The following is a 12,759-nucleotide window of genomic DNA, read 5'->3' as shown; positions in this document are numbered from 1 at the left end:
AGTGCTGTGAAAATGAGTCCTAAAACCCAGAAACAAACAGTTCCAATGTCTTAAAGTCAATGGGTTTACTAAATGTGTTTTTGGTTAAACGTCTAAAACAAGATCTGTGGTAAACACAAGCTCAAGATATATTTTCACATTTTATTCTATGACTTAAAATACATCAGTAACACCCTACTTGTGATTTTTACATTTTATGTGTTTTGAAAAATGGCGAACAAGTAGCAAAATGGGACTACAGAAGTTGTCACAACAAACAGGAAAACTCCTCAACTCACTAAACCATTAAAAATAAAGGTTTCCTATAGGCATCTATGGTTCTATGAAGAACCTTTGAGATCCATGGAACATTTGCATTGGACCAAGAGGTTCTCTGTTGAGGAAAAAGGTTCTTCAGATTTTTTTAAATGTTAAAATGTTGTTTTCTACATCTACAATGGAAAAATCCTATTGGCTTTTTGTGCAGGGAACCAAGATGATGCTAACTTTCAGGCTGGACTGTAAAAATGACATCCCTGCAGTACTCCATTGATTTAGGTTGAAAGATCTACCTAACACTAAAAAAAGGGGGAGGCTGACCTGGACTAACAGCCAATGCTGCCCTTCAGGTCAGTTAAACAGCCAGGTCACATCTACACAACGAAAACCCTTTTATTTTTCCTCCAACTGACGCTCTAGTCACCATCTCTGCTTCATTTCCACTTTCTCTGGCGTTCACAAACGCCACACAGATGGCAAGACCGCCCTGTTAGAGCTGACATCAGGGCAGACGTCGCTGAATGACACATGTAAACACACTCTCGCACAAACAGCGGTCGGACAGGGCTTTGTAAATGTGCAGAGGAAAGGTGCTCTCTGACAGACATGTGTAAATAAAGATCCCTCCCTCTTCTTCCATTTTAAACTATGGCATGCATACAGAGTACCACACAGCGGTCCTCAGGAGAGCATCAAACCGCATTCAGAATTCAGATATTTACACAAACCTGGAGTTGGGCGAGTTGTTTCGCCTCACTCGACACATTACCACGGGACAGAAATCAAATAAACACAGCGTCCCGACTGCTAACTTATGCCACACACACACACACAAATACACACTCACTTGTAGTGCCTGGCCAGGCTGTGTATCAGGGGCTTGTGGATGACAGCTTAATGATGGGAAAATATTTTAACAGGATCACGTTTCAGCAGGGCAGCGTTTTACAGACGCAGGCTCCCGAGCCTCGTTTTATCTCTCCTGCCGTTTATTGGCGGGTGCCTTAACACTCACCTTCCTTAAGTGCTTTTCACTCCAGACATTTCTGATCCAGCTTACTAGATGAGCGGCCAAAAATAAAGCATGTATGGAAATTAGCACCACATTTGTGCTTACAAACACAAACGCAAGGAAGTTTATGATCTGACAGGAATTTGGCGGGAAAAAATGCTGTATATTATTTGTATGCAAAAAGGTTGTAAACCTAACAAACTTTTATAAAAAATAAAAAAAACTTTAATTTTGTTGTAAAACTGTTTTCTACTTCAGTATATTTAAAAATGTAATTTATTCATGTGATACAAAGCTGCATTTTCAGAATCATTACTTCAGTCTTCAGAGTCACATGATCCTATAGAAATATTTGTAATATATTGTTGAAACCTTTCTTATTACTGAAAACAGTCATGCTGCTTCATATTTTTCAAGATTTTTTGAATGCAAAGATCAAAAGAACAGGATTTATAGAAATACAAATCTTTTGTAATATCATAAATGTCATGTTTGATCAGTCTAATGGATCCTGAAATTTCTTAAAATACAACAACCTAGCACACACTTCAAAAAGTGATAAATAAAATTCACGTTTTATACCAGACATGTACTCCCATGTTTCATTTCAATGCTCCAATAGGAAAAAACCGTCTGTAAGTTGTTCGCTCTTTGTTTCATGCTCTATATATCAAAGCGTGCTATACGTTATAGGGTCTGGAGGCCCAGACAAAGTGGCTGAATCCAAGGCTCTGAAAATAAACCGAGGGCGAGTTAATGGCAAGGCAAACACACTGCACTGGCAGCTGGGCCGCTCTGGCTATTTTCACCCTGACATTAGATCTAAACTCTCATTTTCCAGCACTGTGACCTTCACACCTCCCTCACCGAGCCCACTTCCCCCTCCATCTATCGTTTCGGTCTTTCACTGCCGAGACTAAATCATCTGACCCGACCTCTCAACTCTGACCCCGGAGGTCTGCTGTCATGAGCGCTGCTGAAGGTAAGTGCACTGAACCAGGGCCTCAATGTAAACACATAAAACACCTCACCTTTATTACCACACTGTGTCAACACGCTACACCAATGTCATGAATGTGGGTTATTTATTATTTAGGGATGCACAATATATCTGCAGGTTTAGGCTGGTTTTAATTATCTGAAAAAACAATAACTTTCATACTGCCATTCAAATAAGTCAATTTCAGCAAATGCGATGTGCATTTTAATGTCTTTCCGGTGCAGTAATGCATTATGTGAACTATAAATGGTCTCATCGACCCACATCACAGACACACAAAAAAAGACAAAGGCCTGCTACTGATGAATTGAACTAAAAGTTCAAACGAACAGGATTTGTTTGAAACATAAATCTTGTGCGACATTATAAACGTCAGCATCCTTGCTGAATCAAAGTGTCAATTTCTTTCAAAAACGCAGATTTTTCACAGTAGTGCACACTAGATTAAACATTTAAAACACATGGTTTACTTGAAATGCACTAGAAACATTTAAAAACACATCATCTAGAGTAAAATAGTGTACCACCACAAAAATCAGCAGAAAGGAGTTTGCTAGATGAGCGAGTATTCTTTTACTAATTGAAACAAGACCCTTGTGCTGGATTCAACTCATGTCAAATCTGTACAGAAGGGAGAGAGAAAAGAGAAGAAACAAACCCCAATTCAAACAAACTTTTCCCTTATACACCTCGCTATTGGTGGTCTCAATTTAACCAAATCAAAAAGCAACTTCTGTCAGGTTGGCAGCCAATAGAGGACTCGGGGAAGGGTGAAAATCAGGCGAAGAGGGAGGACGCTGGACTCAGAAGTGTTACTGAAGGAGTGAGAGGTTTAAAAAATGGTAATCAATATGATTTGGTAATCAAAGCACGGCTTTTTACACTTTAATGACAGAAGAAAGGACCAGAGTTAATGTACGGCCATTTTAAAGATACATTCGGCCAGAGTAGTGCAATATTACAGGATCGCTTCAGCTAAAAATTAAAACAGACATCATTAACTCACCTTTACGCTCTTCCAAACATGCTTTTATAACAACAACAAACTAACATTTGTGACGTTGGAGCACAAAACTTAATTGTCTTAAGTGTCAATTTTTTTTTTGTTGAGATTTTTATCCTCTGAAAGCTGAATAAATAGCTGTCCATTGGTGTATGGTTTGTAATGATAGGACAATATTTGGTCGAGATACAACTATTTGAAAATCTGGAATCTAAGAGTGCAAAAAAAAAAATGCCTTTAAAGTTGTCCAAATGAAGTCCTTAGCAATGCATGTTACTAATCAAAAATGCAGTTTTTATATATTTATGGAAGGAAATTTACAAAATATCTTCATGGAACATGATCTTCACTTAATATCCTAATGATTTTTGGCATGAAAGAAAAAATCGATAATTCTGACCCATACAATGTACTCTTGGCTATTGCTACAAATATACGTGTGCTCCAGGGTCACATATTCGGGGTGAACTGACCTAGCTAAGTGCACACTAAAATGAGCTAAAACATTGGTGGTGGCATACTGTAGATCATGAATTTTGGCATTTTAGTCCTATGCTAACAAGCTTTCACTTGCTCGAGCTTATGGGAAAGAAGTCGGACTAGCAGTAAGACCCCAATGCTGAAATGTTTTCCTGTCCTGGCAAGCACCGCAAACACAAATCCAATCTCAACAGCACGTAACGAAAGTGCAGGCCGCGTTTAAATGGCTAACTGACAGCTCCACAGGGCCGTAGCTTATTAATGAAAGAAAAACAAGTGAAAGAGATTACGCTGCAGAACCAAGCACGCTTCAAAGGCGCTTTGATGAGGAGGGAAAAAAACGAAGAAAGGGCAGAACACGCCAAACTAAATGTGCGGTAATTGTTTATCTTTCTCTCAGACCACTTTCTTTCATTTCAAGCCCTCATTTCCTATCGTTTCATGCTGGCGTGATGGTGAAGTTTAAGGGACGGGAGCAGAGACGGTAAAGAAAGAGCGAAGGTTTGAAGTCAGTTTACTTGATGAAAGCTGAATGAGATGGGTTGGGTTCTGCAAACATACAGGAAAGAAAAAAAAATTACTTCTGATAGAAAGTGGCCTACCTAGACAGCATTTCTGGGCATCATAGAAGTATTCGAACTCAAAAATGCTTACAGTAGGAAACTCAATGGATTAAAAGTTTTTATATTTTGGCTTTTTTTGTTAATTTGGTTGTGAGTTTAATCAATTTAAAGGATTGACACGAACCAAAGTGTGACCATGTGTGCAAGGACAAGCAAACATGTATAACACTAGAGGTAACGAGAGCAAGAAACGAGCACTTGTTCCCACCTGCCTCTGCATTCCTGAGGATTTATACAAGAGCAGAAAGAGAGCAAGATACAGCAAACAGGATGAGGACTCTATTATAGAGATGTAGAGATTAGATGAGAAGGGTGTTTTGTGCTGCTCTGCACCGGCTCCAAACAGCACATGCACAATCTCCAGGGTTCCCACTCCTTTTGATCACTGAATTTCCATGACTTCTGGATAGATTCGAAGAAAGATGGACAAAACAAAGGTTGTACTCACAAGGAACAATATTTTGGAGCTGAGCATAGCTAGAAAAAAAACTACAGGAATGTTTATACATTAACATTTTTTTTTGCATTCATTTTCAAGACCTAGAAATTACAGCTTTATCAGTTCTTCATAACAGTGGAAACCCTGATTCTCAAAATCAATGCTTGTATCTTATTCACTTATGAGGTCTTCAATGAAAAAAAAAAAAGTCTTGTAAACGTCTTGTTGGCATGCTAAAAAACACTATTCCTGACACTAAAAAGACACAAAAGTTTAGGATTAGTAATTGTCAGTGTTATTGGATAAATAAAAAATACAGTAAAATAGTAAAATATTATTACAATTTAAATATCTGTTTTCTTTGTCAATATATGTTAAAATATAATATATACCTGTGACGCAAAGCTGAATTAATCCAGTCTTCAGTGTCCTTCAGAAATCATTCTAATACGCTGATTTGCTGCTCAAGAAACATTTTTATTATTATTGCTGAAAACGTTTGTGCTGCTTAATATTTGTCTCTAAATGATAATTTATTTATTTATTTTTGATGATTCTTTGATGATTAGAAAAGTTAAAAATAACCCCAAACATTTGAATGCTAGTGTATATCGGCATTTTCACTTTCTCTGGTCCAAAACAATGTATTCATAAACTAAATGAATAAAACCTCATAATAACTGCATAGTTCACCTAAATAACATTTACTGTACCATTATTCTATAAATGAAACTCATCTTTAATGTCAATGAAACTCACTTCAACTCAAAGGAAAACTAAACAAGACACTTGGGAACATTGTTGGTCTTAAAATACAAAGAAAACAACAATAAATAAAAAGTTGTGCAACTTCACAAGGCCCCACGCAAAGCAAGGGAAGGGGGAAAAAGGGAGGCACTGACAAAAGTCAATAAATATTAAAATCAAAAATGTTTCTAAGAATCACAGCTAAATATAACAATGGGAAAAATGAACAGATGTTGTCTATTTTGTTTTAGCATGCTACAAATTCTACAATGCATGCATCACGCTAATGCATGAGAATTAACTCATGGTCTGTCAGTTCTCAGCCCAAATCGATTCAATACATTTGTCCCAGATGAGAGGTTACAGCCAACCAAAGAAGCGTGTTACAGTAGGAGAGCATGAGCGCAATCCCTCTTGACTACTAGAGGGACTTTCACTGAAGAAGCAACTCCATACATTGCTGTAAGGAACCAACCTGCCAAACAGGGGTCCTTTCATAGACTCTAGGGTCTTCCAGTTGCAAAATTTAAGTTAAATGAAACACTCATGCTTTAAAGACACATTAAACTCCCTCTACATATTAGTAATTCTTAAGCATGCTTAACGGTGGCACATTTGCATCAAGGTTGGCCTGAGCACAGTGCAAGCATTATCCATTTAACCCACTGAAAATCCTCAGGTTTCCGACATTAACTTAGCAGCAAGCGGCTCTTAAGACTAATGAAAAGCCTCTCCAGATGACCGGCAGCCCGCACACAAACATACAAAGACGACCTCAATGCACTTCTCAGACGCTTGTTTCCTTTGGCCTGGATGAGGAATTCACAGGAAGCTTTGGGAAACACCTGGTGGATGAAGTGGGAGGCAGGTGTAGGGATGGTGGAGGGGGGATGCATCTCTCGCCAGAACCCCACAGACCTGCTCATTCCACCCCATTAGACACATTCAGAAGCTTGAAAGCTTGGCCACAGTCGAGGGCCAAACAGCCATCAGCGGCTCAGGCACAGAATGGAGCCGGCAGGGTCAGGAAGTCACGTCTCGAACTGGACGGCGGTCTGGCTCGACTGCAGTGAGAGGAATAGAGCTGGCTGGCACTGGGCACAGTCTCCCCAAAGGACTCCAACCACTGGCTTTGAGAGCAGTCAAGTTTAAACGGAGGCCGGTTAAAGTTCTTGGCATTGTGTCTGGTTGTTTGTGTTTACAGTCTGCTCCAGTACTTCTTCCACAACAACTAAATAATATAGTTTCAGTACACTAAAAATACTGTATACTTATCTTTTCAAAAAACCTAACGTCAAAAATACATTGCCATTCAAATGATTGGGATCACTAAGTTTTATAAAATAAATAAAAAATTATAATTTTAAACTTTAAATTGATTAAAAGTTACATTAAAGAAATTTGATGTTGCAAAATATTTGGTTTCAAATAAATGCTTTATATCAAAATGTTAGAATCAAAGAATCCTGGGGGGAAAAAATGACTCAAGGTTTCTATAAATATATGAAGCAGTATGACGGTTTTCAAAATGGATAATAATACAAAATGTTTCTTGTATTTTATGGATACATTAAGTTATAACTCTGCCATCAATTACTCATCCTCATGTCATTCCAAACCGGTTATATCTTTTTTTCTGTGCAACACAAATAAATATATTCTTAAGTATGTTTTACCCAATCAATGGAAGTAAATATTGTCCAAAACAACATTGAACCCCATTAACTTTCATTGCATTGACAAAAAAAAAAAAACTCCTGTGGCATTATTCAAAATGTAAATGATGACAATTTTCATTTTTTGGGAGAACTATTCCTATAATAACCTCAATTCTTATGAGGTGACAAGAGTTCTGAAGGTATTATTTATTCTGTTATATATTGCACTGACATTTTGGAACAACACACTGACACATGAAATTAAACGTGTGCAAACTTTTACATTCATGTACTTGTGCAGAGTGTGTTTGAGGCCTAACGTTCAGATAAATCTGTCTTACGCAACAATTTTACACACAAACATGTACGCATCGACTCCAAGTGAAGTGAAGTGAAGTGACATTCAGCCAAGTATGGTGACCCATACTCAGAATTCGTGCTCTGCATTTAACCCATCCGAAATGCACACACACAGAGCAGTGAACACACACACACACTGTGAGCACACACCCGGAGCAGTGGGCAGCCGTTTATGCTGCGGCGCCCGGGGAGCAGTTGGGGGTTCGATGCCTTGCTCAAGGGCGCCTAAGTTGAAGGTGGAGAGAGAACTGTACATGCACTCCCCCCACCCACAATTCCTGCCAGCCCGGGACTCGAACTCACAACCTTTCGATTGGGAGTCCAACTCTCTAACCATTAGGCCACGACTTCTCCAGCACATAATGTAAACTCTGCACACAGTTGGTGTGCTTTGCCAATAGACACAGTGGAGGTACACAGTGTTCTGTGGCTGAAAAGAAGGGAACTGCACTAATGCGATGGAAATGAGCTCTAAGCAGCGTGGAACATGAGAACTCAGGGGCTCTGAGGAGACACAGCGGGTGCAGGGAGTCATTCTGAAACAACACACCGAGATGGATTTCAACAAGACATTCCCGGACAGCCACAATAATAGCATATGCCTTCGTGTTAAAGGAAAATGGAAAATTCTCTCATCATTTACTCTCCCTCATGTCTTTCCAAACCCTTCCACAAAATACAAAAAGAGAATTTAAAGCCTTTTCCATGCTCTTTTGGAATTATAATTAATGGTGACTAGGGCTTTTAAGCTTCAAAAAGATGCACAAACATCATAAAAGCAGTTTACGTAACTCTGTCATATGATCACTTGTGTGTGAGAAACGGATGCAAATTTAAGACATTAGTGACTGAAAACCATGTTTTATGAGAGAAGATTCATGAACAATTCACTCTTTGAATCTTGTAAATGAATTGGTTCATTGTTCATTCAATGATTCATTTATGAATCGGAATGATTTGTTTGTCATTGAATTTATTAGATGCATTTACATGCACCCAAATAATCCATCTTATAATCAGATTGATGGCTCAATCAGTCTCAAACACCTTAATCAAAGCAACTGAGATCCAATTAGCATTTCAATTGGATTGAAAGGAGTGGAGCAGACCTAAAATTATCTGATCAACAGGAAAAAATTTTTGAATCAGACTATTTTCTCAATCGGATTTAAAAAAAATACAGTTCACAAAAGTTTCAAATCTTACAAAAATGCATATGTTTATATCCTTGCCATGCCTCGTGAAATGGTCAGTGGATGAGATGAAATATTTACTTTAAAACTCTCCTGACAAATATGTTCTTGTTCTTTTAAAATTTCTTTTTAGAAGGCAAAATCATCTGAAAATAGCTGAAGTTTTGTTCAGAAGAGATATAATGCATGTAAAAGCATATGTGAAACGTATTGAAAGTTCAAGGTTCATATAAACAGAACTTTCAGATCGTAGGTCTGTTTATCACAAAGATATCATATGGGTTCAGATGATACTTTAATGATGTCCTTTTCAAAGCTTGAAAGCTTCAGTCCTCGTTTATTGCAAACTGCACTGAAAAGTGCAATAAGCAACATTAGAATTTGGAATGACATGAGTTGATTTTTATGTGAACTACTTAAAATTTTGATTTGAAAAGGTGGGTTCTGGCTGTAGGTGAGAAACGGACAACCTTCTAACCCCGGACTAATCTCTCAGTGCAGAATGGCAGGAGGTGAATGAGAGGGGTGAGTGGCACTCATCCTCTGATGTGAGAGATTGCCCACACAGAAGAGCGAGAGCTGGGCTCCAGCCGGGCTCCATTCACTATTCCACACGCACAACTCTGCAGAAACCGGCTCCATGGAGAGCGTTCCACAAAGACAGACGCACAAACAACTCCCAGGACTGCAGATCCAGGATGAGGCTGAAAGTTTCAATAGACTAACACGATACTGCAGTGCAGAGAAACAGTGAATTAATTACCCAGCGGTTTTACGCTCACTGACGCATTGCAGAGACGCTCAAGGCATTGAGATGAGGAAGTTATGTCATGGTTTCTAATAGAGTGCAGCACTGATATGAAAACTATCAATATCAAAGCTGTGATAAAAGACTAAACAGGATCCACTTGTGTAGCTCTTAAAATATATACATTTATATATCACAATGAAATCTTATTTTTTTTTAAAGAAAACTTTAAAGGAAATTAACTACTAAATAAATAAAGGCATAATGAAATTATCAGTCTATACAAGTTTATTGAATATATAGGTAAAAAAAAAATCATATTAAAATGTCAACCATGCTACACTTCTGAAGGCATAATTAACAGTATAAATGTATTATTTACCCTCTGAATTTAATTCACAATATTTAACCTTTTTTTATTTATTTTTGCTTCATCTGAATGAGATGACACTTGGTTACATTTATGGCATTAGCTATGTGAACCAAAAAAAAAAAAATGAATATGAAAAAACTGCTGACATGATTCGTTTACTTTAAAGGGTTAATAATATAATAATATATTAATAATATATATAATAATAAAAAAATATATATATATTTAGTATATATTTTATATATATATAAAAATTATCCAAAAAGCTCCTTTTCATATTGGCAATCGGGAGTGTCCCATAAAATGATCCATTTGCTATATTATGAAGACATACAATAACTTTGTGCAAGAAAAAGACAGAAATAGTACTCTTTTCTCAAATTCAAATATGCTGCATCAAGACATATCATATCATGCCAGGTTTTAACAATGACAAGAAACTTGGAGCTATATGTCTTGAGGAGCAATTTTTTAATTTAACAAAAGCATGAATGACATTTCAGAGCAATGGGTGGGTAAATGACAGAATCATAATTTTTAGGTGCACTATTCCTTTAAAGAGAGGACTGTTTAAATAAAGTTTCCGATAACACTATCAGGTGACACTGTGAACTACAGTAACTCTGACCTCTTCCTCAACTGCTAATAGCTTCTACAGTCAGCTTCACATGTTCCCTCTTCCCCGTCGTCAGCTCTGGGCCAGCCTTGTTCTCTCGCTCACCATCTCTGTCCATCGTATATGAATCAGCTGTTCAGTTGTCCAGCATCTCCCTCGTCTCAGTCAAACGACGGCCAACACGCTTCATGCTTGGCCACACCTGTGCAAGCACTTACACAGAGTTCCCACTGGACCGCTTTACCATCGTCCTGAAGACCGGTTCCAAGCCCCTTGTTCGCAAAAGATGCTGAAACCCAACTACAAGCCAAGTGTGAGGCTGCGGAACACGTCGCGGTGTCAGAATCGCAATAAGCTGCACAACAAAGCCAAAAAAACTTTTTCCGTGGCCTGTCCGCAACATGAGGCTTAAGGGCTGAAATGCAGGCATGCGATTGCGATACTGAGATAGCGCTGATGAATTTTGCAGGTCTGTCTGATGCCGAGCTCACTGCAAGTCAAATAAATTAGCTTTCCACATTTCAGAATAGTTTTAAAATATTCCAAGTGTTCCTGCAAAATCTAGGAACATTTAGTGTTGCCATATGACCTGGGGTTGGCAATGCTAACATTATGTAATTGAAAAAACAAACATGGCGAGCTAAAATAAAAAGTGGCCCGGTGAGTGAACGTGCTGGATTTATAAGATAATAAATATTAAAGAATTTATTTTATTATAATAATAATGCAAATGAACAAACAAATTAAAGAACTAAAAAAAAATTAAAAATAAATTAATAAATACCACCTATAATTACCACAGAGATTTAGATGCTTAAAAATGCTTGCGGTTGCCAATCCACTTTAACTGAACTTTTATCACCAATGCAAGTTCTCATAAAAGAAGAGGAAAGAAAGTGAAGATTTGTTGTTAAATACAAATTGATGCTCATGTGGATTTGAAGGTGTTTGTGAACCAGATAAACTGATGTGTCACACCTCTTGTTGGACATTCTAACTATACAAGAAATTAGTTTCATACACAAAACAAACTAGAAAAAACAGAGAACAAAAAGACAAGAAATATATTTCCTCACTCCTCTTCACTTATAGTCATATAAAAATTTATATGCTTTAATTAAAGCTTGAATATAAAATTAAGTATTAATATTAGATGAAAATCTTAAACTTTAAAATAGTAAGTTAAAAAACAACTACAGTTTCATTGACAACTAACTAAAATAACTATTAGAATTCAATTAAAATGATTTATTAAAAATGCTAAATTTCAAAATATATAAAAAAATTTAACAAATTTAACAAAAAATATTAAAATAAAAACAGAACAAATTTAGCACTTATCCTCCTGTAGTGTCTCTACCATCTCACAGGGCTAATAAAGGAAGAGGAGGAGATATTTGCTGAAGTGTGGCACAGCGATCGCTCCAGGACAGCAGTAATGAGAGAAACAGATCAGAGCACACGACAGACGATTAACACCTTTAACAGGTGTCCACATCAACTCTAATACAAAAAGCCACCCTGTTGATTATACAACCACTGAGAGGAACATGCATGTCAAATATTTCAGAAAGGCAGTATTTGTACCTGCCGGAATGACTTGTTTTGATACAATTGTTTCATAGTGTATGGAAAAAAGTTTTGAAAGTAGCTCAGTTTATCTTAAAATTCAGAAATGTACCAGAAGATTTATGCAGCCAATTTAGGTAGATGCACAAGATAAAGGTGGGTGTGTACTCCATACTGCCACGTATCTGTGTGGACGCAGCGTCAAGATGCAAAAGCAAAAGCTTTCATTTCTTCCGGTGCATGTTCAATATAATATTGCAGTACATCATGCAGTGTTTCGTTAGGTTAGATGACACTGATCAGTGCAAACAGAAATGAAAGTTGATGTTGGATGAGAGATGTACCTTATAACGCATCTTAGGACACGAATGGACGTAGAAACCCAGATAGTAGTAGGAAAGTTTGGGCGACTGCTGCTGCAACTGCCTGGTGAAGGCAATCTCCCTGCAGAGAGAACCAGAGCAGAAATAACGCTTTACAGCCATACGGATCATGCTACAAAACATGTAACCAGATTGTCCACTTAGTTTGACACTAATAGCTTAGTGCTTAAACTAATGTATTCAGTTTTTTTTTATAACTATACAAAAAAAAAAACTTTATATATAACTATTAATGGTTCATAATTATATTATTGTGATGTGTAGAATCAGGATATGATCTTTAAAAAAAGATAAAAC

At 37.3% G+C, this 12,759-nt stretch overlaps 1 protein-coding gene across 7 annotated transcripts in view; it reads right to left on the bottom strand.

Moving 5' to 3' along the window:
- Positions 1 to 12,759, bottom strand: part of LOC132156737 (arginyl-tRNA--protein transferase 1-like) — a 94,351-nt gene that overhangs the window by 20,532 nt on the left and 61,060 nt on the right. For 6 of the 7 annotated variants that reach the window (XM_059565731.1, XM_059565728.1, XM_059565727.1 and 3 more), the window contains one exon: positions 12,424 to 12,523. The exons of the other annotated variant lie outside the window; for it this stretch is intronic. In XM_059565731.1, coding sequence (XP_059421714.1) covers positions 12,424 to 12,523 — 100 coding nt within the window. The remainder of the gene's footprint in view (positions 1 to 12,423; positions 12,524 to 12,759) is intronic. 7 annotated transcript variants of the gene reach the window in all.

Source organism: Carassius carassius, chromosome 14, assembly GCF_963082965.1.
Source record: "Carassius carassius chromosome 14, fCarCar2.1, whole genome shotgun sequence".
Classification (NCBI taxonomy): domain Eukaryota; kingdom Metazoa; phylum Chordata; class Actinopteri; order Cypriniformes; family Cyprinidae; genus Carassius; species Carassius carassius.
Note: the sequence above shows the minus strand (reverse complement) of the source record. Positions and strands in the feature narration are given on the sequence as shown.